The following is a 27,351-nucleotide window of genomic DNA, read 5'->3' on the forward strand; positions in this document are numbered from 1 at the left end:
ATTATTTCTTTAATGGAGGGAGAGGCACGTCTTCAGTTCTTCAGTTAGCCAACTTGATTCAGCAGTCTCTACTTTATCCTTAAACACATCATTTGTCTCAAAAACAAAGTGGGGAAAGAGGGTATATTTGTGGGTAAATTGTTCCCTCACTGCCGCTCCTGACAAGCTTAGCTGAGGGAGCTTTATCATCAGTCTCACAGCCCACACCCCAGGTAGACAGTGGTGCTTGGCCAAACCAATTAACTCCCTTTCCTGAGTTCTTGGTATGCCTTGCTCTTCATGTTAGTTTCACCTTTTCACTTGCCCTCCTCCCCGAACCCACCTTTTCCTTCACTCAGGTGTGCAGAGCTGTCAAGTAGTCTACTTTGTCCTGTACAGAAAATCTTCTAAGAAATTAATCTGCATTAAAATGTTAGGAATTGAATATATTTTTCTTATCAGTGATATGTATACTTTGAAGGATGGTGAATGAAGGAAAGTAACACTCACCTTAAGGGGTAAATTGGTAATAATGGCATTTCAGATATTTCAGAGGGAGAGGTCTTCAATATCAATTTCAGACAACTGTCACTTTACCTATTCGTAAAGATAGACTTGCTTCTACAAACGGGAACCTTCAGCAGCTCTGGTCAAGGCTGCAATGACAACTGCTGACAGTCATTTTCTTTTCCTCCTTAGTCCTTTGCAATCAATGATGATGAGGCTAGTTTGAAAAAAATTCAGTATAGCCCCCTAGATATTTGTTGGGGGTGGCCTCTTGTGTAGTTATAAATGGCACCTTTGGGAGGGTACAGGCCAGGGTGAAGGTGTGCAAAGGAGGAATTTCACTTACATGTCAATGTCTTCAGACTTTTGTCCAGAAATGGCACAAAGATATCAGTTTCCACATGCATCTCTCCCTCCTTTGTGATCTGCCATCATAGTAATTTGCCTAGTTTCCAGGAAGGAGGTAATTCCACTCTATACACCTGTGGCCGGGAGGATTAGTCAACACTGAAGTGATCAACCTACCAAGTAAGTGTCAAGTCAATGAGGTGTGCAACACAAAACAGGCTAATTGGTTCTGGTAATTCTTAATTACAAGATCCTCCTTACACTGGGAGGAAAGTACCTTAACGTCTTGTCCAGATTCCACACCTCTCCTGCCACTTTGGGTTTTTAACAACTCACTTCCATATTTAAGCCTATCCTATTCATTGTGAAACTTCTTTCTTCAGCTCATCAAAGCTTTGTTCATCTTCACTCCCCAGTATAAATGAAAACTCATGTTTCACAGGGTAATATGTAAATGTACATTCTGTATCACCCAAGTTAAAATGTTGTTTTGGGGCACAGTGATCTTAAAATACCTACTAATATTCAAGCAGATGCTGATACACCCTCGGCCTCATGTTTCACAGGGTAATATGTAAATGTACATTCTGTATCACCCAAGTTAAAATGTTGTTTTGGGGCACAGTGATCTTAAAATACCTACTAATATTCAAGCAGATGCTGATACACCCTCGGCAGACATATGTCATCTGCCATCATTTATTATACGGTAAAAGTGTGCCATGGTTGCCCAAGACAGTTTATGCTAGTTGTCCTGACATTGTATCTGGTTTAGCTTTTTTTTTAATCTGGATTTTTAATTTTTATTTATTAATTTATTTTTAGACGGAGTTTTGCTCCTGTTGTCCAGGCTGGAGTGCAATGGTGTGATCTTGGCTCACCGCAACATCTGCCTCCCAGGTTCAAGTGATTCTCCTGCCTCAGCCTCCCAAGTAGCTGTGATTACAGGCATGCGCCACCACGCCTGGCTAATTTTGTATTTTTAGTAGAGATGGGGTTTCTCCATGTTGGTCAGGCTGGTCTCGAACTCCCTACCTCAGGTGATCTGCCCGCCTCTGCCTCCCAAAGTGCTGGGATTACAGGCGTGAGCCACCATGCCTGACCAATTTTTTTAACTAATGTTATTACACCAGATGGGTTTGATATCACTCCAACCTTGTATTTCCAGCTTCTGTTGAAAGTATGTGAGACCCATGTTGTGAACAGAGGCCTCACCTTAACATATGATTGAATCTGGAAATAACCCTTTTCAGACTCACTGTATTTAACACCTCCCTTTCAAGGATGGCTTGCAAGCACGCTTGCTGACAAAACAACTCTGACAAAAGTGCTCAGAGAAGGAACGCCTTGGGACAGCTAATTTATTCTGGTCTTGGGGATAATGGGAGAAATATTTTATGTTCTTGTCTTGCCAGCCACTTTTTGTACCAGCCAGTTAGGCTGAAGCCCACAGTGATCTCTGAGGTGTAATTGTCAGGGTCATTGGGAAATATGGGAAATTATAGGAAAGATGCATGTAAAACATGAACAGGAGATAGGTGAGCAGTCTCCCATAGAGCGTTTAGAAAGTGGTCTGAACACTCTTGCTACAGTGGACTTGTACTATACTGTACAGTAGAAATCCATAACTATTTATTTTGAGAAATTCAATGAGTATTTGCATTGCATTTTGGAGGAATGAGGTTTAAAAACTGCATGTTTAGTATGAAATTAAATATCAAATTTCTATTTTTCATTCATGTTAATGATGAACTTATAACCTTGCACAAAATATTTGTTTACATCAACCAACCCCCATGGGGACCTTAATGATTTCACTGATCGAATGCAAACTGAAAGACACATGTCTGCCGAGGACGCATGAGCGTCTACTTGAATATTAGTAGGTATTTTAAGATCTCTGTGCCCCAAAACAATATTTTAACTTGGGTAATACAGAATGTGCATTTACATATTACCCTGTGAAACATGAGTTTTCATTTATATCAAATGGTTGTTCTTCTAAATTTATTTTATGAGTGAAAAATGAAAAGATAACTGTTAATACATTGGATCAATCAAAAGAAGAAATCTGAAAAGATTTTTAAATGATGCCAGTTTGCATTTGCAAATGACACTTCAAATAGAAAATTCGCTAATTCTAGTAATGATTATTTTTCCCTTCCAACCAAGTCAAGAAATGAAAATATAGCATTTGGAAATTCATTATGTCATGAGTGAAACACTTGACATTGTTAATGCTACTGTAAATTCAAGTTGACTCTTTGGTGAACCCAGGCCATTTGTAGGATATCCCACATTTCTTCATGTTGTCATTTAACTTGTTCCTCTGTTCCTTGTATTTCTTGTAAATAGGAGTTTCAGTCTTGACAAGGCTTGATTACTTCTTATTAAGTGTTTTTGTCAAGAAGACCTCAATCTCTTTATTTTATTGGCCAAGAAACAGGCCAAAACAGGAATTTGGAAGCAGGCTTATGTATATGGCATTTGGTTTTGAGTCAGAAGGTCTGAGTTGAAAACAAGCTTTACCCTAACATCTAGACAATTTGCTTTACTACTTTCAAGCTTATTTTCCTCTGTAAAGAGGAAGTGTCAGAACAGATGGTCCCTAGTGTGTTTCTGATTGAAGGTTACATGTCCATTTTCACATAATTAGTTTGGTGAGCTTGGACATGACAACTCTAATCTACACTCCCCTAATTCACAGTGCTTTTGACTTTATCATGTATATATACACACACACACACATATGTATATTTATATATGGTATACATATTTATATATTTGTATATGGTATATATTTATATATGGTGTGTGTGTGTATATATATATGTGTGTGTGTGTGTATATATATATGTATATATATATATTTGAGACAGGCTCTTGCTCTGTCACCCTTCAGCCTTAACCCCCTGGCTCAAAGTGATCCTCCCACCTCAGCTTCCTGAGTAGCTAGAACTACAAAAGTGCACCACCACCACACCTGGCAAATTAAAAGAAATTTTTTTTTGTAGAGATGAGGTCTCACTATGTTGCCCAGGCTGACTTTTGATCCCCATCAAATACTTTTGACCTTACTGATTCCCATCAAACACTTAGCAATGTTTGTTTGTTTGTTTGTTTTAACTGAGGTATAACACAGTAATATGCGCTAATCTAAGTGTACACCATGATAAATTTTTGCATTCGTATATCAGCATGTAACCCACCAGGCAGATTAAGTTATAGAATACATTAGCAGTGACAGACTAACCTAGTGGTTTTACTACTACCAAGTTTAGAACGAGTAAGCAGCCCACTGTAGTATGACCTGATACATAAAATGCGAGAAAGATGCAGAGTTCTACCACAGTTTTGAGTTAGAAGTCAGAATAATAGATTTGCTATACTATTACTATCTTTTCATGTGCTTTCTGGAGCCATCTATGTAGAAACACCATGACAAAATAGATTTTAATGTTAATTAAACATGCTTTATTATATGCAAATTAAAAGAAATATTAAGTCCCCTGTGTTAGCATACTTTATTACTCACCTCCCCGCCCCCCATCAGAATCAGTGTCAGGGTTCGATATGTTGTCCTCCTCTCTTGGGTGCTGACCACAGTCACTTTGGGCTTTTTGTTTGTTTGTTTGTCTGTTTGCTCTAAGATGGAGTCTCACTCTGTCACCCAGGCTGGAGGGCAGTGGCACAATCTCGGCTCACTGCAACCTCCGTCTCCCGGGTTCAAGCGATTCTCCTGCCTCAGCCCCCTGAGCAGCTGGGATTACAGGCGTGCACCACCACACCTGTGTCATTTTTGTATTTTTAGTGGAGACAGGGTTTCGCCATGTTGGCCAGACTGGTCTCGAACTCTTGACCTCAAGTGATTCACCCACCTCGGCCTCCCAGAGTGCTGAGATTATAGGCATGAGTCACTGGCACCCAGCCTGACCACAGTTACTTTGGATGCAGAAGCAACCAATCCCAAAAAGCAGCCAAGTCCATGAGAGACTATGGCTACAAATCACTTTTTTTACAGATTGTCTCATGCTTCTTATTTCTGACCGGCTTTAATACTATGTAAGAAAAGCAGGTATTTGGTAGTTTAAATCATGTGTGTGCATAATATATTAACCACATCTGAAGTGAATAGGCACATCTGGAAATCTAAGGTTTTGGTTTTCTCTACATTAAACGAACATAAGTGCACACCACACACCAAGATCCCTGCCTTGTTTCAACATTACAAAATGGCACACAGAATCGTGCTAGGGGTTGAGCCTTGTTTGCCTTTGTTGGAGCCAACAAACTGGGCATTGTCTTTGCACAGTCAGTCAGAGCTGTAAATAGTTGTCAAGAATGTGTAACCAGACATATAATTACCAAGAGTGCCCTTTTTCAGACCCCATTTCAACTAAGTGCATTCCCCTCATTTCTCATATTTGCCAGGCTTGTCAGTTTCTCAAGATTGCAAGCCCAAAGGCTTGAGACCCTCTGTATCTTAGACAGCATGTATTGTGTGGTTGGAATTCAGCAATGTTGAAAAATAGAGATAATTACTCATAAAGCAAGTTCAAGGGTTCCTTGATATAATGCCCAGTATTTATTTCTACTTGTTGAGGGGGAGAATCTTTGACACAGGGACTTTTTTCCTTGAGGAAAGACATACAGCCTTATTCAGGAGAGTGGAACAGGGTCTGGGCTTCTCTGCATAGGGTGGTGTGACCTCACTTAAATCTGAAATCTCTCTCAGCAAAATACCAGTGGTTGTAAAGCTGCATCATTCCAGCGCTGTGATCAGAGGAAACAGTGGGCAGGAAAACCCTTTGTTTTCCTAGGAACTGCCTTTTCATCTTCTGGCTTTCCTACTGCTGTGGTTCTCCATGCTTCTCAGGGACCACTGAACTTACAGCCTTGAGTGGGCAGGCAGTGCAGAGCCCTGATGTTACATCCTCTGTTCCAGGTCTTCTCTGACAGACCTAGGGTCTTTCTTGGATCCCACAGAAAGACAACAGGTGGCTGCCCATGAGGTATGTCTTGAGAAGTGACCATATTCTACATTCCCCATGGTATCTCCCTCAAGAGCCTGTATTAGAACCTGAAGTCCCCTCACCTTTAAACTGCTCTTCAGGTTGGGCGTGGTGGCTCATGCCTGTAATCCTAGCACTTTGGGAGGCCATGTCAGGCAGATCACTTGAGGTCAGGAGTTCAAGACCAGCCTGGCCAACATGGCAAAACCCGCTCTCTACTAAAAATACAAAAAAAAATTAGCCGGGCATGTTGGTGCGTGCCTGTAGTCCCAGCTACTTAGGAGACTGAGGCAGGAGAATCGCTTGAACCAGGGAGGTGGAGGTTGCAGTGAGCTGAGATCGGCCACTGCATTCCAGCCTGGGTGACAGAGTGAGACTCTGTCTCAAAAAAAAACCAAAACAAAACCAAAAAAAGAAAAAACAAAACTCCTCCTCTTATAACTTGGCAGAGCCTTTTTGGAGGGAGTTTGACAAAATGTTCCAAGAACCTAACAAATATTCATAGCCTTTTTGTTTGTTTTTGGTTTTTTGTTTTGTTTTGCTTCATTGTGTTTTGAGACAGAGTCTTGTTCTGTCACCCAGACTGGAGTATAGTGGCCAATCTCGGCTCACTGCAACCTCCGCCTCCCAGGTTCAAGTGATCCTCCTGCCTCAGCCTCCCGAGTAGCTGGGACTACAGGCATGCACCACCATGCCCAGCTAATTTTTGTATTTTTAATGGAGACGGGATTTCACCACGTTGACCAGGCTGGTCTTGAGCTCCTGACCTCAGGTGATCCATCTGCCTTGGCCTCCCAAAGTTCTGAGATTACAGGAGTGAGCCACCATGCCCAGCCTCCCTAGTCTCTGAATCTGCCATTCCTTGTCAATAATTTGCTTAGGGAAATTACTAGCATGTGTGGTATTTAAAATAGTGACTGATGAGAAACAACCTAACTACCCAAAACCACAGAAATGGTGAAATAAATTACATTACAGTCAATACGGCCATTAAAAATTAGGTTGTAACATGGTATTTAATGATGTGAGAATGTTAGCAATATATGAAGTCAAAAGAAGCGGGTTACCAAACAGTACAATTCCGATTACATTTATAAATAAATAATTAAACCTAACATGCTTAGGAAAAAGAGCAAAGAAAATGTGTTAGATGTTAATGATTGTTGGTGAGTTTTATTTTTTACTTTATACTTTTCTGTATTTTCTTCAATGAATATGTTATTTTTGAATATATATATTTTTAAATAATGGGTCTTGCTACACTGTCCAGGCTGGCCTCAAACTCCTGGGCTGAAAAATATGCCTGCCTCAGCCATCTGAATAGCTGGGATTACAGGCGTGAGCCCTCATGCCCAGCAAATATGTGTTATTTTTATAATGAGAAAAAACTTCATAAAGTTCCCCTTTTACATTCTTTATGTCAAGGAACTGGATCTTCCAAGGCTTGGTTAAAATGCGTAAGTTGGCCAGGTGTGGTGGTTCATGCCTGTAATCCCAGCACTTTGGGAGGCCAAGGCAGGAAGATCACTTGAGGCCGGGAGTTCGAGACCAGCCTGGCTGAATGGTGAAACCCCACCTCTACTTAAAATACAAAAATTAGCCAGGTATGGTGGTACATGCCCATAATCCCAGCTACTTGGGAGGCTGAGACATGAGAATCACTTGAACCCGGGAGGTGGAGGTTGCAGTGAGCCAAGATGGTGCCACTGCACTCCAGCCTGGACAACAGAGTGAGACTGTCTAAAAAAAAACAAAACAAAACATAAGTTACCTGAAACTTAGAGGTCAAAACCATGAGTTGTCCAGATTAGTCTGGTTTTTAATCCTAGATTTGCTATTTTCCAAAAGTGCAATCATGGGCAAGTTACTAAATGTCCTTAAGTCTTGGTTTTCTCCTCCATGAAATAGGGATGATGGAAGTGTTTGTTACACAGAGCAGTGGGAGGATTAAATGAATAGTGCAGGAAAAGTGCTGTGTAGAGTGGCTGGCACCTGATAAATGGGGACTGCTAGTAATAGTAATAGTAATAGTAATAGTAGTGCTGGGAGAGCTACCACACTCTGCTGCCAACTATCCATGCCACATCAGCACGAGTAGTTTAATTTCTGTGAGTTAATTTCTGGCTGCCTTCTTGTAGGACAGACAAGAGGAGTTGGGAGTCCAAGAGGCTGAGGTCCCAGGAGACTCAGAGCTGGTGGGCACACACTCCCCAGCTGGTTGGGTCAGCCCTGCCCATGTCCTGTGCACCGAGTGGGGAGAAGTGATATTCTTATCTCCTAGCAAAATTCACACAAGGAAAAACTGCCCCACTTTAACTTTTCTGTCGTGTAATGTTCAGAATAGCTAAATACCAGCTGCTGGGAGAACAACAAATTCTAATTTCCTGGCTTATATGTAGTAAAGTTTCATTGTATTGGCATAGCTTTGCCAGTTTAAGGAATTTAATTTCCTTAGCTTTTTAAACACAAAGCACTCTGAACAAGAAAAATGGAAATAAAAGTGTATAACTGCACAATGGAATACACATACCAATTTGAAGATGTCACTGACATTCTCATAATTACTCATTAAAATAAATGCATGCAGGCCGGGCACGGTAGCTCACGCCTCTAATCCCAGCACTTTGGAAGGCTGAGGCGGGGGACCACCTGAGGTCAGGAGTTCGAGACCGGCCTGGCCAAGATGGTGAAACCCTGTTTCTATTAGAAATACAAAAATTGGCTGGGCATGGTGGCATGCGCCTGTAGTCCCAGCTACTCAGGAGGTTGAGGCAGGAGGATCGCTTGAATCCGGGAGGTGGAGGTTGCAGTAAGCCAAGATTGCACCGCTGCACTGCAGCCTGGGCGACAGAGTGAGACTCCGTCTAAAAAATAAATAAATAAATAAATAATAAATAAATGCATATAACAAGAGAAATAAATATTTTTACTTTCAAAGGCAAGCAGCAGCAATATAACCATATTCAGGGAATATAAACTCATGCTTGCTTTATCCAAGTCATGCCATAGTTCCTTATTTATATTTTTATGTCAAGCAATTCTGTCAAACTTAGCAAAAGACATGATTCTTACAAAAAATTAAATAAACATGCTCAATATAAAAAAGAAAATTATTTCTAGCACGGCAGTAGAAAAAGTCACCAAAAAAAAGTTCAAAGCCAGTAAGACACTATTTTAAAACATTAGCTAATTCAAAAATATCCCCACCAAACTGGATATTACTCGATGCTGAAAAAATATTCCTTTTGGCAAAATCAACTTCTATTTCTATCTTAGTTTTCTTCCTTCTTTTTTCCCTATTAGTCTCTGCCCTGTCATCTGTTACATATATGTAAAAAGGTCTAAGACATTTTTTTACAACCTAATTTTTAAATATTATTATTATTATTTACAGACAGGGTCTCACTCTGTCACCCAGGCTGGAGTACAGTGGCAAAATCATAGCTCACTGCTGCTTCCAACTCCTGGGTTTAGCCTCCTGGGTAGTTGGGACTACAGGTGCAGACCACCATGCCCAGCTATTTTTTTTTTTTTTTACTTTTTGTAGCAACAGGGTCTTGCTATGGTGCTCAGGCTGGTCTTGAACTCCTGGCCTCAAGTGATCCTCCTGCCTCAGACTCCCAAAGTGCTGGGATTACAAGCATGAGCCACCCTGACTGCGCCAAAGATATTCCTTATAGTGATTCACAAATTGTAGTTACTTGTTTTGTTTGTTTGTTTTTTGAGAGGGAGTCTCACTCTGTTGCCCAGGCTGGAGTGCAGTGGCGTGATCTTGGCTTACTGCAACCTCCACCTCCCAGGTTCACGCAATTCTCCTACCTCAGCCTCCCAAGTAACTGGGATTATAGGTACCCATCACCACGCCCAACTAATTTTTGTATTTTAGTAGAGATGGGGTTTTGCCATGTTGGCCAGGTTGGTCTCGAACTCCTGACCTCAGGTGATCAGCCTGCCTCAGTGGCCTCCCAAAGTGCTAGGATTACAGGCATGAGCCACCGCACCTAGCCTTGTAGTTACTTGTTTAAAAGTCAATCTATTTGAAAACTATGGTATAGATGAAAGTAACTTGATTGTTAGAAGAGAGTTTTGTCAGATTTATCTTGATAGATTAAAACAGTGCTATGAACTTGGTATGTGCCTAATTACAATAGTCCCCCCTTATTCACGCTTTTGCTTTCAGTGGTTTCAGGTACCTGTGGTCAACTATGGTCTGAAAATAAGTGACTACTGCACAATAACAATTCTGAGACAAAGGGAGAGCCATATTCACATAACTTAATGAACATGGTCTCTCCCACATTCAGGAGCAAGAGAGAGTGAGAATAGGGGAGAGGTGCCACACACTTTTAAAGGACCAGATCTTGCAAGAACTCACTCACCATCGTGAAGACAGCACCAAGCCATGAGGAATCTGCCCCCATGACCCAAACACAGCATATTATTATAATAGTTCTATTTTTAGTTATTGCTGCTAATCTCTTACTGTGCCTAATTTATACACTAAACTTGATCACAGGTATGTATGCATAAGAAAAAACATAGTATATTTAGGATTCGCTACTATCTTTGGTTTCAGGAGTCCCCATGTGTCTTAGAACATATCCCCTGGAAACAAAGGGGGGGACTACTATAAATACATGTTAGACAATGAGAGGGGTGGCTAGAGAGAAAGTGAGGAGTCACAGCAAAAACTACCCAAAGCACCACTTTCCTAAACCACCCATGTGCTAAAGTATGGAAATCATCACATTAGGGTGAGAAAGAATAAGGGTCTTCAATTGCTGCATGAAACATCAAAATCTGCCAGGTGCGGTGGCTCACCCCTGTAATCCCAGCACCTTAGGAGGCTGAGGTGGGTGGATCACGAGGTCGGGAGTTTGAGACCAGCCTGGCCAACATGGTGAAACCCTGTCTCTACTAAAAATACAAAAATTAGCTGGGCATGGTGGCTTGCGCCTGTAGTCCCAGCTACTCTGGAGGCTGCGGCAGGAGAATCGCTTGAACCCAGGAGGTGGAGGTTGTAGTGAGCTGAGATTGCGCCACTGCATGCCAGCCTGGGCAACAGAGTGAGACTCCGCCTCAAAAAAATGAAAAAAAAGAAACATCTAAATTGTTAAGATCACTGCTATGGTTTGAATTTTGTCTCCCCCATATCCCCAAAAAGATATGTTAAAGTCCTAACCCCCAGAACCTCATAATGTGACCTCATTTGGAAACAGGGTAATTAAAGATATAATTATGGCGGTACCTGCGGCGAATCCCTACAGGTCTGCAGCAACCTCAATTATTGCCTCCTCAGAAGAAAGAATTTGACTGAGCGGCATAAGACAGAAGGAGAGACCGAGGCAAGTTTTAGAGTAGGAGTGAGTTTATTAAAAAGCTTTAGCGCAGGAATGAAAGGAAGTAAAGTACACTCGGAAGAGGGCCAAGCGGGCGACTTGAGAGATCAAGTTTGTAGTCTGACCGTTGACTTGGAGTTTTTTTGTTTTCTTTTTCAGACGGAGTCCCGCTCTGCTGCCAGGCTGGAGTGCAGTGGTGTAATCTAGGCTCACTGCAACCTCCGCCGCCCGGATTCAAGCAATTTCCCTGCCTCAGCCTCCCGAGTAGCTGGGACTACAGGCACGCGCCACAAGGCCCGGCTAATTTTTTTGTATTTTAGTAGAGACAGGATTTCATCATGTTGGTCAGGATGGTCTCGATCTCTGACCTGGTTATCTGCCAGTCTCGGCCTCCCAAAGCGCTGGGATTACAGGCGTGAGCCACTGCGCCCGACCTGACCTGGGGTTTTATATGTTGGCATGCCTTGGGGGTCTGGGGTGGAGGTGGGGTTGCCTCCCTTCTTTCCTAATTCTTCCCTTGGGGTGGGCTGCCCGCATGCGCAGTGGCCCGCTAGCACTTGGTAGGGGAGCATGCAGTGTGTTTACTGGAGTTGTACCCATGCTCGCCTGAGGCGTCCTGCCCTTACCAGTCTAGCATTCCTAGAGGAAGGTCATGTACCAGTTAAACTCTACCATTTTGTCTCTTAATGTGCATGATTAAGCCCACTCGTCCAACTCCTGAGATTTTATGGGAAGCTGCTGATCACCAGTTTTAGGTGTTTTCTGTTTTGGGAGGTGGACCTTCCCTGGTGCCTGCTGTGAACAATTATTATTTTAGAGAGACAGTTAACAAAACCGTCTGACCATCACTTGATGGTCACCTGACATTCCTGGTGTGTGTACGTGCGTGTGCGCAGGGGTGGGGGTCAAGGTGGGGAAGTGGGGTGGGGTGGGAGTTGGGGGAGCCCTCTTCTGCCTTGCTCATACCTGTCTGGCTACCTACTGTAACAACGGGTCATACTGGAGTAGGGTGGGCCCTTAATCCAATATGACTGGAGTTCTTGTAAGAAGACAGCCATATGAAGACACAGACACACAGGGTGAGCAGCATGGGATGACAGAGGCAGAGATGGGAGTGATGCAGCTGCAAGCTGAGGAACAGCACATGCTGGCAACCCCCAGAAGCCAGGAAGAGGCAAGGAAGGACCCCCTTCCAGGCTTTAGAGGGAGCAGGTCCTGCTGACCTCTTAATCTCAGACTCCCAGCCTCCAGGACTGCAAGGCAACACAGTTCTGCTGTTTTAAGCCAAGCAGTCTGTGGTACTTTGAGTAGCCCTAGGAAATTAATACAATTACTTTATTTCATTTTATTTTAAAAGCTATTTAAGGCCGGGTGCAGGGATTTATGCCTATAATCCCAGCACTTTGGGAGGCTGAGGTGGGCGGATCACCTGAGGTAAGGAGTTCAAGACCAGCCTGGCCAAAATGGTGAAACCCCCATCTCTACTGAAAAAAAAAAAAAAATTAGCCAGGCCTGGTGGTGCGTGCCTGTAATCCCAGCTACTCGGGAAGGCTGAGGCAAGAGGATCACTTGAACCAGGGAGGCGGAGGTTGCAGTGGGCTGAGATTGCACCTCTGCACTCCAGCCTGGGCAACAGAGTGAGACTCCATCTTGAAGAAAAAAAAAATACACATTTTGAAAGGAAAAAAAAACAGTTTTGTCAGTGAAAAACTACTAAAATTTCATGTATTTCTTCCATTATCTTTCCTCTGAATAGTTTTAAAATTTTACATGGCTATGATCATAATCTCATATAAATTTTGTAGTGATATTTTCAATTTATATTGTAACATTCATTCTCTATGTTATTACAAACCTTTTGTAAACATCCTTTAAATTTTTCAATGTAGTCAATGTTGCCTAGATTATTGTTTGGCAGCTTTCTTTTAGATTTCTATTTTTATTATTATAGACAGTCTCTTGGATCTGACTCTTGAAGGAGTTAAAAATGCTTTAGATTATCTTATCAGTTCCCTAAAATGTGCTCTGAGTGAAATAGGAGGTAGGCTATTTAATTAAAAAGCAGGCTACCAAATAGACCCTAATAGACTGAGCTCACACTTAAATAAACTGGAATGGGGTCACAACTCACTCTCAGGTCTATGTGTTAGTATGAGAAGGAAGTGTCAGATAATTAATGCATACTTAGTCCCAAGATACCAGGTTGGGTGATGTAACCACTATGACGGTAGATTCTGGTAGAACCAAATCCAAAGCCCAAGTTCCTGGATTCCCTCCCTTGCATCGTTTCTTTTTTCTTTTTCTTTTTTTGAGATGGAATCTCGCTCTGTCACCCAGGCTGGAGTGCAGTGGCGGGATCTCAGCTCACTGCAAGCTCCGCCTCCCGGGTTCACGACGTTCTCCTGCCTCAGCCTCCTGAGTAGCTGGGACTACAGGTGCCCACCACCACGCCCAGCTAATTTTTTTTTTTTTGTATTTTTAGTAGAGACAGGGTTTCACCGTGTTAGTCAGGATGGTCTCGATCTCCTGACCTCGTGATCCGCCTGCCTCGGCCTCCCAAAGTGTTGGGATTACAGGCGTGAGCCACCACGCTCAGCCCCTCCCCTGCATCATTTCTATTTCTTTACTCAGGTCACGACAATGATTACAAAAAATGTTTAAAGTTGACATAGTTTGGATATTTGTCCCGGCCCAAACCTCATGTTGAATTGTAACCCCCAATGCAGGAGGTGGGGCCTGGTGGGAGTTGTTTGGATCATGGGGGTGGATCCCTCATGGCTTGGTGCTGTCTTCAAGACAGTGAGTAAGTCATTGTGAGATCTCCTTGTAAAGTGTGTTGCAGGGCTAGGCATGGTGGCTCATGCCTGTAATCCTAGTCCGTTGGGAGGCTGAGGCAGGTGGATTGCTGAGCTCAGAAGTCTCAGACCAGCCTGGGCAACATGGTGAACATGGTGAAACCCTGTCTCTAATTTGAAAAAAAAAAAAAAAAAAAAAAAAAATTAGCCATGTGTGATGGCATGCACACCTGTGGTCCCAGCTACTTGGGAGGCTGAGGCAAGAGAATCGCTTGAACCCAGGAAGCAGAGACTGCAGTGAGCTGAGATCGTGCCACTGCACTCCAGCCTGGGTGAGAGTGAGATTCTGTCTCCAAAATAATAATAATAAATAATAATAATAAATAATAATAATAAATAACAATAATAATAAGATAAACATGTGTTGCACCTCTCCCCCACTCTCTCTTGCTCCTGCTTTTGCCATGTGATGTGCCTGCTTCTACTTCGCTTTCTGCCATGAATAAAAGCTCCCTGAGGCCTCCCCAGAAGCCCAGTGATGTCAGCATCATGCTTGTACAGCCTGCAGAACTGTTAGCCAATTAAATCTCCTTAGAAATTACCCAGTCTTGGGTACTTCTTTGCAGCAAACAAGAACAGCCTAATACAAAACTGTTGCTTAGTTCTGAGCTCATAAAATATATATTTAATAGATATCTCTGCCACGTGATTATGTAAGTCTTGGTTTCAAGTACACTTAACTCAGGGTTTTAAAATTTCTCTTAGCAGTGGAAATCTCATCTTAAAAATATTATGAACATTTCTAATTTATAAAATCTAAAAAAGCAGAACTTGTGTGGTGGAAGAAGGGAGGGCCAGACAGTGAGCTCAGCAGTCCTATTACTAGCTCCTCAGACCTTCCCTGGAATATTCAGGAGGACCTGATCCATCTCTAGGGAACCTTGGGGCACTGAGGAACGCAGTTTGTACAACAGAACACATATTCTATTTTTCATCTGCTCTGCATAGAATGGCAGGGCAGAAAGGGGCATTCTTAGAGGTCTGATTCTTTCTAAACAATTAATAGTTCTGAAAAATAGCTTTGAAATTTTTTCTAGATAACTGGTTCTCTCTTCTGAGTGCCTGACTTGTTCTCAGTTCCTGGAAATTTCAAAATGAGTGGTGACATTTATCAGTGGCATATGTTGAGGCCATGTCCAGATCATTCCATCTTTAATTCCTCTTGCTGTCTACTGACATCCGGCTTCCTCTGCATTTTCTCTTATCTGTGTAACTAAAGAGCTAAGCTATGATTCTAAAGATGATGCTTGTGTGACAACTCTCCACAAGTACTATTTCAAATCTGAATATATATATTCTTACAACCCAGGCAGCAAATAGTGATAAGCTCCAATGCAATAAAAGATGCAATGCTGTGAGAATAAGTAACCCTTCTTTTTCGTGACTCTGAGTTGCATTTCCAGGAGTTGTAGACTTTGTACCCATCCAGACACACTTTGTTTTCTTTTCTTTTCTTTTTTTTTTTTTTAAGACAGAGTTTCGCTTTTGTCACCCAGGCTGGAGTGCAATGGCGCGATCTCAGCTCATTGCAACCTCGACTTACTGGGTTCAAGCAATTCTCCTGCCTCAGCCTCCCGAGTAGCTGGGATTACGGGCGCCCGCCACCATGCCTGGCTAATTTTTGTCTTTTTAGTAGAGATGGGGTTTTACCATGTTGGCCAGGCTGGTCTCAAACTCCTGACCTCAGGAGATCCGCCCCCTCAGCCTCCCAAAGTTACAGGCATGAGCCACTGCGCCTGGCCCAGACACACTTTCTCATCCAATTCTTCCCCTTCTCCAACACCTCCCTACTCCTCAACTCCCAAATAACCTCCTGGAGTTGTCTGTAGCCAAGAATTAGGACAAATCCAGGTGACCCATGTCAGTCCTGCTGGTTTCTTCCCCCAGTTTTTCCTGCCTTTTCTAACTAGTTGCCCACAGAATATAGAATGAAGATATGGAAAAGAAGATGAAGATAATTATGCTTATTTAAAACAGCAAGAAAGACCTCAAAGTCTGTAATTTATAAATATGGCATTTTCAGTTCATAGTTTATCGTTGGTATGTCACCACTTAATCTTTTGTTATAGGACATATTTTAGAAGGTTTTGAGATTGGAATCACTATAATTAACTGAAAACTGTAAATCAATAGGATAGGCGAGCTTACAGTATCACTAATGGAGCCTTGTGGTTCATTCATTTTTAAAGGGATCAACCTGATTATGATTGAACCTCCTCTTCAATGAGGGCTCTTATGCATGCTGGCCAGGATCTGACACATGATGTTCCAACTCATGATTCTATTTCAGTTGTGATATATTAAATGTCTGAGCATAAGAGAGGACCACTGGTCTGGTCAATTTTGAGATTTAGCCGCACAGGGTGAGGACACAAATATTTGATCAAGTGTGAATAAAAGTCCATTATCTCCTTAGCTAGCAGGTCTAGCTCAGCCTTTCCTTGGCAGAGTCCCTGATTCCCTTCACCCAAGCACCTAACAAAACCAGACAAACCTGACAATCATTAACATTCTCATCCAGCTTTGCCCAACTACTTCCTACAATCCCATCTAGATTTCCAAAGCTGGGGCTATCTCTGACCCAATTTTTGAGGCCCTTTGAGGATTTCACAGGTAAAGGACTTTACACTATTTAACTTAAGTAATCCTGATATATAAAAATTTATATAAATTTATAAAAAGGATAAATTAAGAAACAGTAATGCTCCTTATAAAATGTTTCAAATAGGTCTTCTATAAATAGCAAGTTCCTCTGCATTTAAAATACTATTCTGGGCCAGGCGCGGTGGCTCACGCCTGTAATCCCAGCACTTGGGAAGGCTCATGTGGGTAGCTCACTTGAGCCCAGGAGTTCATGACCAGCCTGGGCAACATAGCAAAATCCTGTCTTTACAAAAAAATACAAAAATTAGTCGGGTGTGGAGCCGCGCACCTGTAGTTCCAACTACTCGGGAGGCTGAGGTGGGAGGACTGCCTGACCCCAGGAGGTTGAGGCTACAGTTAACCACGATTGTGCCACTGCACTCCAGCCTGGGCGACAGAGACCCTGTCTCAACAAACAAAACAACAAAAAACCCAAACAACAACAACAACCAGAAAAACACGCTAAAATACTATTCTTTTTTTTTTCTTAAGATGCAGTCTTGCTTTGTTGCCCAGGCTGGAATGCAGTGGTGCAGACATAGCTCATTGCTGTCCTGAATTTCTGGGCTCAAACGATCCTCCTGCCTCATCCTCCTGAGTAGCTGGGACTACAGGTGTGCACCACCATGCCCAGCTAATTAAAAAAAAAAATTGTATGTGGCGGGTGTCACCACCTTGCCCAGGTTGTCTGGAACTCCTGGGCTCAAGGGATCCTCCTGCCTCAGCCTCCCAAAGTGTTAGGATTACAGGCGTGAGCCACCATGCCCAGTTTATTCTGTTTTTTATAAAATGTTCACAAAAACCTTTTCCATGAACACAGATACTTGGTAAACCTGTTTTTAAAAAAGTTTTCTGACAAGCTAAGTTCATCTAGCCCAGCTGCCTGCAGTGGTAACCTGCTCATCAACACTCACTAGCTCATCCCCATTCCATTTTTCACTTTCCCTTCTCTTTGACTTGTGCTTCTGGGATCATCTCCCAAATAAACTGCACCAAAATCCTTGTCTCAGGATCTGTCTTTAAGAGACCCAAACTAAGCTAACTTCCTCTTGGCAGACGTGGCAACGTCCATGGCTCTGGGTTAGGGTAGGGTGTTGGAGCTGCCCTGTCTGCTTCTTCTTTTCCTGCCTTTTGATCTGTTTCTGCATCCCACGCCTTCCATCCTGTTGTGCACTAGAGTAGTTGCTTCCTTTTAATTCAACTGAGGCACTAGTTAAAAAGACTTTGACTCTACCAATGGTCACAGGTGGTCTTTCAAGGGCTGAACCTGGCTGCCAAATCTACAGTACTATCCACGTACCAGTAACAACTTTCATCACTCATGCCACTCTCTTCCACCCTGGCTAAGAGATATGAACCATCATACGGTTGAGGCCAGGTTCGGACAGATCAGTGTCTCAAAGGCTCTCAGAGGACCTTTTGATCATCTCATCTAATCCCCTAATCTCACATGTTAGAAAACGGAGGGGCAGAGAGGATAAGCATTTGCTCAACACGTTGTCAACCAGTGAATAAAAAATCAGGTCTGCACTCCTCTCCTTTAAGCTTTTTCTGAACCCACCGCATTTCTTTGCTTGTTTGCCTCATTACGCTTGCTCATCAATACTTTCATTATTTATTTCCAGTTGACCCAAGTCCTCAATGCAATATCTATGCAATCCTCTGCCCTCCTTACCCTGCCCCATTTTGAGGTTGAAAATCTATTTCCCACCACATTTTTCAAGAAAGTAAAACCTAGGCACTAAGTGATGGACAGGAGGTTGTTGCTGTTCACTTAAGGCTCTTGCATGATTAAGCTCTCCCTGGAATTTGTGTGTGGGTGCGAGAGGACTGCCAGTTTGGTCCATTGTATCCCAGGAAGATAAGCATTCATAGCTCGTGGCCTGCCGAGCTCAGGAGAAGCTCATCTGCCATCCAAACTCTGGGGAGCCAAGGCTATGCTGTTTCTCAATTGATCTAATTGATAATCTGGGTTCTGTTTTCCATTGTGACACTGGGTCCTTGCCTCAGCTTTGCTTTCTGGTTCCACCTAACATGTCTCGCTTTCTTGCTTTCCTTCTCTCTTTCTCTCTCTCTCTCTCTCCCTCCCTCCCTCTCTGTCAATGGAGTCTCACTCTGTTGCCAAGGCTGGAGTGCAGTGGCACGATCTCGGCTCACTGCAACCTCTGCCTCCCGGGTTCAAGCAATTCTTCTGCCTCAGCCTCCTGAGTAGCTGGGACTACAGGCATGCATCACCACTCCTGGCTAATTTTTGTATTTTTAGTCGAGACAGAGTTTCACCATATTGACTAGGCTGGTCTCGAACTCCTGACCTTGTGATCCCCCTGCCTCAGCCTCCCAAAGTGCTGGGATTATAGGCATGAGCCATCGCGCATGGCCAGCCTTCCTTCCTTCCTTTTTTTTTTTTTTTTTTTTTTGATGGAGTCTTGCTCCATTGCCCAGGCTGGAGTGCAGTGTAGTGGTGCAATCTTGGCTCACTGCAACTTCTACCTTCTGGGTTCAAGCGATTTTCTTGCCTCAGCCTCCCAAGTAGCTGGGACTACAGGTGCGAACCACCACCGGGCCTGGCTAATTTTTTCTATTTTTAGTAGAGATAGGGTTTTGTCATGTTGTCCGGGTTGGTCTCGAACTCCTGGGCTCAAGTGATCTGCCTGCTTCAGCATCCCAAAGTGCTGGGATTACAGGCGTGAGCCACTGTGCCCAGCCATCTTGCTCTATTTCTCAGGGTTCTCTGAACTGAGTCCGCTGCCCAGTGGGGCCAGTCTCCTCATTCTTTTAACTTCTCATTCTTTGTCCAAGCAAGCTATATTGTTTTCCTCCCTATGTAAAATGTCAAATTGGTATTTATTTTCCACTGTATCACCTTGATTGTCCTTTTGGGTGGATTTATTTTGTGTCCTCAACAGATTATTAAGGACAAAGGCAGTGACAAGACTACCTCCTGGCATCATGTACTACCCACAGCTTTTTATGAACTGAGCACTTGTGTCCCCTCCCCCAATCCCTCCATTCATTTGTTGAAGCTCGAATCCCTAATGTGGCTGTGTTTGGAGACAGGGCCTCTAAGGAAGTAATTAAGGTTAAGCAAGGTCTTAAGGGTGGGGCCCTGATGGATAGGATTAGTGCCTCATAAGAGACACCAGAGAGCTCATTCTCTCTCCTCAAGCGTGCTGAGGAAAGGCCATGTGTAAACATAGTAAGAAGGAGGCTGCCTGCTAGCCAGAAAGAGAACCCTCACCAGAAATCGATTTGGTGAGAACTCTGATCTTGGACTTCTGGCCTCCAGAACTGCAAGAAAACAATTTTCTGTTATTTGAGCCACCCAGGCTATATAGTATTTTGCAATGGCAGCCCAAGCTAATACATGGGTGTTGATTGAAAACATGGCCCCTATGCTGGGCGCTAGAGTGGAGTTTCAAGCTGGGCATGTGTACACTGCTCCTGCATGAAAAGGTAATTAACTTTGGTTTTGGGTTCAAAACTAAATCTTCCTTTATTGCTACCATTTAGTAATTCCCATCCTTTACTCTGTTGTGACAGCATCCTCCCAAGTGTGGACATCCTCCCAAGCTCTGAACCACAAACAAATCTCTTACCTTCTTTTCTACACTGCCTTCTGGCATCGTATCAGATGTCAAGCCTTAGAGAATCTGCTGTCTCAAGACCTCTTATATTAATATCTCCTGTCACCCTTTATTACCCTGGCATAGGCTCTTGCCTCTTGCTTGTTCTTCTCATTTCCAGTCTTCATCTGTATGCAGAGGAGGAAAGGGAGGCTCAGAAGAAACACATGCCAGGTTGCACAACTGACCAATAACTAGGGTTCAAACCCAGTTCAATTTTGCCCCAAATCCAGCATACTTTCCACTAGACCTGTTTAGTACTCTTTCCATCTTGCTAAAATCTACACTGTTCTGCTTTGTACTATGGTTATTTGTGAAGCTGTCTTATGCCTATTATCAGTGTGTAAGCTCTTTGAGGGTAGGCTGTCTTGATCTTCCTGATATCCCAGGCAATGGCTAAGCCAGCGCCTTGCACTGTGTAGGCACTTCCAGAATAGGTAATGACTCTAAAGTGGGAGATAACGGTCACAATGGTGATATAGACATAGCAGCTTAGGAGAGAGACAGATTTAAAGAAAGCCTGTAGGAGAAGGAAGAGATGATTTTGAGTTGGGCTTGAGGTGATGAAGGAATTTGGATAGATCGAGAGGAAGGGTTGGTGTGAGGTGGGCTTCGATGTCATGGATTTGGAGTTGAACCTGTGGAAGGAGGCTGCTTTGGAAGGGGCCCTGGCGTTTCTGCATCAGGTCTAGTTGTGCATAGTGAGCAAGTTACTTAACTTTTTTAAGGGCTGGTTTTCTAACGTATAAAGTGGGAATAATGGAGTGTCATTTGGAATTAAGAGAAGAATAATGAGATAATACATGTGAAGGACTTAGCATGTTGTATCATCTATTATTAATAATAAACACTATTAAAATGTTAGCAATAGGCCAGGTATGGTGGCTCAGGCCTGTAATCCAGCACTTTGGGAAGCCGAGGTGGGCAGATCACCTGAGGTCAGGAGTTCGAGACCAGCCTGGCCAACATGGTGAAACCCTGTCTCTACTAAAAATAAAAAATTAGCTGGGCATGGTGGCAGGCACCTGTAGTCCCAGCTACTGGGGAGGCTGAGGCAGGAGAATTGCTGGAACCGAGGAGGCAGAGGTTGCAGTGAGCTGAGAGCACTCCACTGCACTCCAGCTTGGGTGACAGAGCAAGATTCTGTCTCAAAACAAACAAACAAAAAACAATGTTATCAATAGTAAGATAGCCTGAAAGTTCAGATGTGTTTCTGTCTAGTTCTCTGAGTAAATTATTTTATTTACACTCATAGATAATGACATTGCTGCTGACAAAAACCAAAATTATCTAAAAGCACCAATACATTCATAGGAATACTTGGTTACTATAATTTTCCTTATAAATGGATACCAGGAGCTCCTCAATATATTTTACCCTTACCAGGGATTCTCATAGTCAAAAATTTCAGAAACCAAACTGTTGGGAAGCAGGATAGTGCTATATTCTGGGTAGAGCTAACTTGGCTGAATCAGAGATCTGGATTTTCGGAACAGGCTAACCTGGTGAAAATCCCTGCTCCACTTCCAGGCTGTGCTTTTAAGGAATTTGGACATACTCCTTATCTTTCAGTACTTTGCTTTCCTTACCTAAAAGGAGGATAACATTCCTTCAAGGCTGTAAATAGAGTGCTGTGTGTAAAGCACTCGGCACAACGCGTTTGTGTGGGGGAGACACAGTATGTGCATAAGAATTGGTAGATGATGATGGTGATGTTTATGAAAATCCAATCATGAATAGCCGGAGGCCACTGTTGTCAACGAGTGATCCCTGTAACAGCGACGTTAGCTACACTGAGAACTTACACATGCACGTTCTCAGGCCCATTGCAGACCTCCTGAAACGAGAACTCGGGAGGCAGGGCCAGGCAATTGGCACTTTGCCTGAAGCACTCACGTTTTGAGAACACCTCTCAGGTAACAGGGAACCACTGAAAGTTTTTAGACGGTGGAGGAATGCGATATAAATGACTCTTGATTCACTGGCATTAAAGTGCCTAACTACCGACTGGCTTCCGAGGTTGCCAGAAGAAACCTGTTGGTTGATCCTTAGTGATCTCCAGGTTACAAAATGCGGGTTGGTACTAAGGGCCCCAAACACAGTGCTCACCTACCGAGCGCAGCCAGGAGCGCAGCGCCAGACAATTACAGGAGCTGTTTTGATATGGCCGGGCAGCCCAGCGATGCTCAGCGAATCCCACAACTACAACCACAACCGTACCACACATTTAGCCTGCAAAAGCAGAGAAAGGAAAAGAAAACCGTGCAGGGAAGCCGGAAACGAGGGACTTAAGGGTCTCCTCTCTAGGGGGTGGGAGGGTGGGGGATGGGGCGAATGGGGCGAGGAGGGGGCGAGGATCGAGGGAGGCCCCTCCTCCGCTCGGCAACACCCGGTTCGGGTCCCTCTAGAGCCGGGACGCGGCCGGCGGGACACACCCTTGCCCTGGGAGACGCGAGGGTCCATGGCCTCTTAGTGTCGGTCCAGCTCAGTTTCGTGTCATTTGTTGTTAGCGCGAGGTAGGGGCGTTTCCCCACCCCAGCTCCTCCCCGGGGAAATCCCAGCCCGCTTCCTCCCCGCTCCTGCTGTTTTCGGGAGCGCCGTGCGGGGTCGAGCGCGGAGGCCGCACCCTGGGCGTCGGGCGTCGTGTCGGGGCCGCTGCCCGCGCTGCCCGCCGGCGCGGCCATTGTTTGAGCCCCACCCCTGATGAATATTCACGCCGCGCGGGCGCCTCGGCCCGCGCCCTACCCGGCAGGGCTCGGGGTGTGAGTGCGTTTCCGCCGGTTTTTCCTGCCTGAGGAGGAAAGGGGGAGCTGTTTTCTCTCTCCTCAGAATATATTTTTGGTGTCCCGTTTCTCCTCCTCCAGCGCCGCCGCCGCCCCCTCCCTCCCCACCTCGCTCCCCGCCTCCGCCTCCGCCTCCCGGGTTATCTTTGTCTCGCTGCCTCGCGCTCACTCGCTCAACTCTCGGCGCCGCCGCGGCCCCACGCTCCGGGCCCGTCCTCGAGGCGCGCGGCGCGGGGCGCGGGCGCCGGGGCCTGAGGCGGCGGGCGACGCTCGGGGGCCTGACGGCCGGCCCCGCGCCATGGTGTGAGCGCCGCCGCTGCCGCCCGTGCACGCTCCGTCCGCCCTCCGCGCGGCCCGGCCGGCCGAGAGCCCCGAGCGGCCCGAGAGCGCAGCCGAGCCCGCCGCCGCCGCCCGCGGCCCCGCGAGGAGAGTACCGGGCCGGCCCGGCTGCCGCGCGAGGAGCGCGGTCGGCGGCCTGGTCTGCGGCTGAGATACACAGAGCGACAGAGACATTTATTGTTATTTGTTTTTTGGTGGCAAAAAGGGAAAATGGCGAACGACTCCCCTGCAAAAAGTCTGGTGGACATCGACCTCTCCTCCCTGCGGGTGAGTGGGCCCGCGAGCGGGCGCGCGGGGAGCGGGCAGCCGGCAGCCGGCAGCCGGGGCCGCGCCCAGGTCGGCCGGGCGCTCGGGCGCCGCCGTGGGCAGAGCCGCGGGGCGCGGCGGCCCCTTTGTCTGCCTGTGCGGGCTGGTGCGGGGCGGGCGCTACCCTCCACCGCCCCCACGCCCCGAGCCCGCCGCGCGACCCCCGGGCGCTGGGGGACCGCGCGGGGCGAAGCCCACCTCTTTTGTCACCGCCTTTTCTCTCCAACTGCCCTGCTTGATTTATTCATTTTTTTGGCTTCTTTTAAATGATAACCCCTCCCCTCCTTCCTCTCCAGGATCCTGCTGGGATTTTTGAGCTGGTGGAAGTGGTTGGAAATGGCACCTATGGACAAGTCTATAAGGTCGGTGTGGGCGCCTTCTTTGTTTCCCGTGGCATGTGGAAACTTCTTATTGGGGGACGAGGAGAGGGTGATAAACATGCTGCTGACTGGAGGCCACGCCGCTTGGCCAAAGTTGGGAGAGGGGTTTCTTTCGCCTTGCAGTCCCTCTGTTTTTGCACACCGAGTTTATATTCAGACTGGCCTTAAAAGACCTCATTTCCTGGCTTTGAGATAAGGAAATAAGCTACACTCTTAGGCATGCACTTTACTTCAATAAAATGGAAAAGCATTTTTTAAAAATAAGACTACCTGAATTTTTTCTTTTTTTCCCCAAATCTGGCCTTCTGAGTTTGTGTGTAAATTAAAATACAGTGGAGGCGGGCCTTGCCTCTGACGATCCTAAACCACTGCTTTGGCCATCGTGAAAACTGTCATCATGTTTCAGCCTCCACTCAGTGCTTGCCAGTTGCTCAAGGTGTGGGGAGTTTGGCGTTACCTGGGAATATTTTATAACTGTGGTTGTCATCCTTTCTATTGATGGATACGTATTTTGGGGAAGCAGGGAGGAGTGTGTGTTTGGGCAACAGCAGCAGGAAGAATTACAGTGTGGGGATTATAAAATCTGAATTCCAGGAATAACCTGTTTGACAGCTGTGTAATTGAAACAGAAATGACGGAGAGCGAAGAGAATATAGAGGATGCCCTGGTTTACACCCACCCAGGTCTTTCTCTTTTTTAAAAATTTTAACACCCACCCTCCACCCCAGCGATAAATGAAACTAGCAAATCTGGAGACTGAGTCTGCGCTGAGTAGCTGACACCTGATGTGACTAACAGTGTTCATTTTATACATTGTACAGTCTAGAGATTATGAAAGATATGTAGGGAATGGAGGCGCAGGCCTTGAAAATTCAGAACGGAGTGTTAAATTTTTCCTGTCTTAATTTGTTTCTCATTACTGAACGTTTTCTAAAAGTTTAATCTGCACTGGGGGAGTGTTCTGTTAGAGTCGGTACAAGGTTAGGGAAGCAGGGCTCTGTGGTTCACCATGAAGAATTGTCATTGTCTCATTAAAAATGGGTGGAGTTGGGGGGGTTGGAAGCCGACTGTAGACCTTTTCTTAGGCTAGATTAAGTGTGGATCTTATTGTCTCTTTTCTGCGTTGTGAGTAGAGTTTATCTATCACTTGAACGCCTCTCCTTAGCCTAGACTTCTAGCCTGGGTAGTGTACTGTACTGGACTGTGGTCCGAACTTGTGTCAGTATTCTTAGGTGATCTCAAGTGTATTAGCTTGTGTTTTGTTGGTTAACTGTTCGGGCCGGGGCCAGATTTTTGAATTTGAAAGAGAGCCCCGTTAACTCAGCTTGCCCGGCTCAACTGAATTTGGAAGGCTTTGGAAAATTTTGGAAAAGATTGTGTTGCAAGTCACTGAGTGGTTGGTAACTGGCTAAAAGACATTCTCCCCGGTCTGTTGTTTGTTTAAGCACCAGTCATTTTTTTTCTAACCCAGTTTTTTCTCGCCAAATCTGAGTGGTGATTGTAGTCTTCCAAGTGAATTAGCCAGAGCTTGTTTTTGACCTGGCTACACAGTAGTTGGATTGTTTGTGTCTTACTTGGTCAGCATGGATGTTAAGGGCAGAGAAGTAAGCTAGAAGGCGATATAGTCTTTAAACCTTAAGAGAAAGGAAAGAATGAAACCCCAGTTTGTCTTTATTGATTTTAAGAGGTGGGAGCTGTTTATGGTAAGAGTTTAGTCAGGTTCATTGTTATTTCCCCTCATTGCCATTTTGGTTCCATTCCCCCCAACCATCCCGAGCTTTTGAACTAGGTTTGCTGAGCGCTAGCTACGTTTGGCAGGTATTTGGGATACTGGCATGACACAGCTCTCTGACTACAAAGTCGGTACAGTTGAGAATTTCTCTAATTATGCAAACCTAGGGAATAAAATCTGTGCAAAAGTTGCCTACAGTCCAGAACAAAATAGTGCCTGAGATTTTGCTCATAAGCAGTTACATTTTTATATTGTTATGGAAAATTTCAAACATAAAGACTAGAGAGCTCAGTTTATCAGCAGACGACTAATCTTGTCTCATCTGTATTCTTCTTTTCCTCCTTTATTTTAATGTAAACCCCAAATGCCATTTCAGCTGTAAACACTTTAGAATGTTTCTTTTTTACACAATCACATTGTTGTTATCACACTTAGAAAAATGTCATATATTCACTGTTAACGTTTTCCTGATTGTCTCATACATCAGTAAAATGTGTTTTTTTTTTTTTAGTATAACAAGTTCTTTAATGTTTACAAGCAGGTACTGGGAACTTCAATCTTAGAGGTGGTGAAAATAGCAGAACATCTCTTTTTTTCCTCTTTTTAACTATTTAATTTCTAGAACCATTTACAATTATGTGTAGGAGTTAATTTAGGATTTTTGTTGGTATGATTTGCTTGTGGTAGATTTGGGATTACATTATTAACACTTTAGAGTTTGTTTATTGCTGCTAAACATCCTTTAGGATGAATAGCATTAAAGTTTGAGAAATATTTGTTGCTGAATTGTTATTTATAAAAAGGTCTTTATTTTTAAACATAATTTCAGGTAAAAAAAATCTGTAAGCTGAACAACTTGTCCTAATTTATTTTAGTGTCATATTTTCTATTTTTCATTAGCGCAGATGTTGCTTATTTTGAGGCAACTATATTTACATGAAGTGAGTGAGTTGAAAAGAGGGAGTTTTCTGAGATTTGATATGTCGTATGAAATAGCTTCTTTTGGGGCGAACGACTCTCCTGCAAAACTGTGCTAATGGTAGACCCCTCATTTATGGAAGAAAGGGGGCGGGTGTGTGTGTGGCAGTAGGGCTAAGAGTGACCTTTGGGAATGGTAGAAAGGTTAGGGAGTAGTGGGAATTTCAAGGAGATGTTATTTGGACTTGAGGAGAGACATCTTCTTTAAGCATTGAGGAGCCACTGAAAGGTTTTGTTGGAATTGAGGATCCCTGAGAGTAGGGGACTTGATCCAGTTTTTTGGGGATAACTTCTAATTTTCTGTGTCTCTGACAACAGTGGTAAATGGTCTGGTATAGTTGAACAGTATGTAACTTCATCTTAAAAGAAGGAGGTGAAAAACGGGGTATATTTTGTTCAGAGAAATTTATTTTCACCCTTAGGTTTTTGAGAGACGGATACTCATAAACTTAAAATTGTAAATTTCTCTTCACAAGGTTACATTCAGAGTACCATATATTTATAAGAGAAGTGTCTGGTATGATCAG

The 27,351-nt window shown here is 44.2% G+C and overlaps 1 protein-coding gene across 50 annotated transcripts in view; it reads left to right on the forward strand.

The window, feature by feature from the left end:
* The first annotated feature begins 23,561 nt into the window (after positions 1–23,561).
* Positions 23,562–27,351, forward strand: part of MAP4K4 (mitogen-activated protein kinase kinase kinase kinase 4) — a 193,605-nt gene continuing 189,815 nt past the window's right edge. For 47 of the 50 annotated variants that reach the window (XM_063695632.1, XM_063695635.1, XM_063695646.1 and 44 more), the window contains exons 1-2: positions 23,562–23,695; positions 24,031–24,096. In XM_063695632.1, the coding sequence (XP_063551702.1) occupies positions 23,639–23,695; positions 24,031–24,096 (123 nt within the window). In that variant the 5' untranslated portion in view covers positions 23,562–23,638. Of the gene's footprint in view, positions 23,696–23,985; positions 24,097–27,351 lie in introns of those variants that run through there. The other 3 variants (XM_055378417.2, XM_055378413.2, XM_063695651.1) reach the window with 1 other exon arrangement.

The sequence above is a fragment of the Gorilla gorilla genome, chromosome 12, assembly GCF_029281585.2.
Source record: "Gorilla gorilla gorilla isolate KB3781 chromosome 12, NHGRI_mGorGor1-v2.1_pri, whole genome shotgun sequence".
Classification (NCBI taxonomy): Eukaryota; Metazoa; Chordata; class Mammalia; order Primates; family Hominidae; genus Gorilla; species Gorilla gorilla.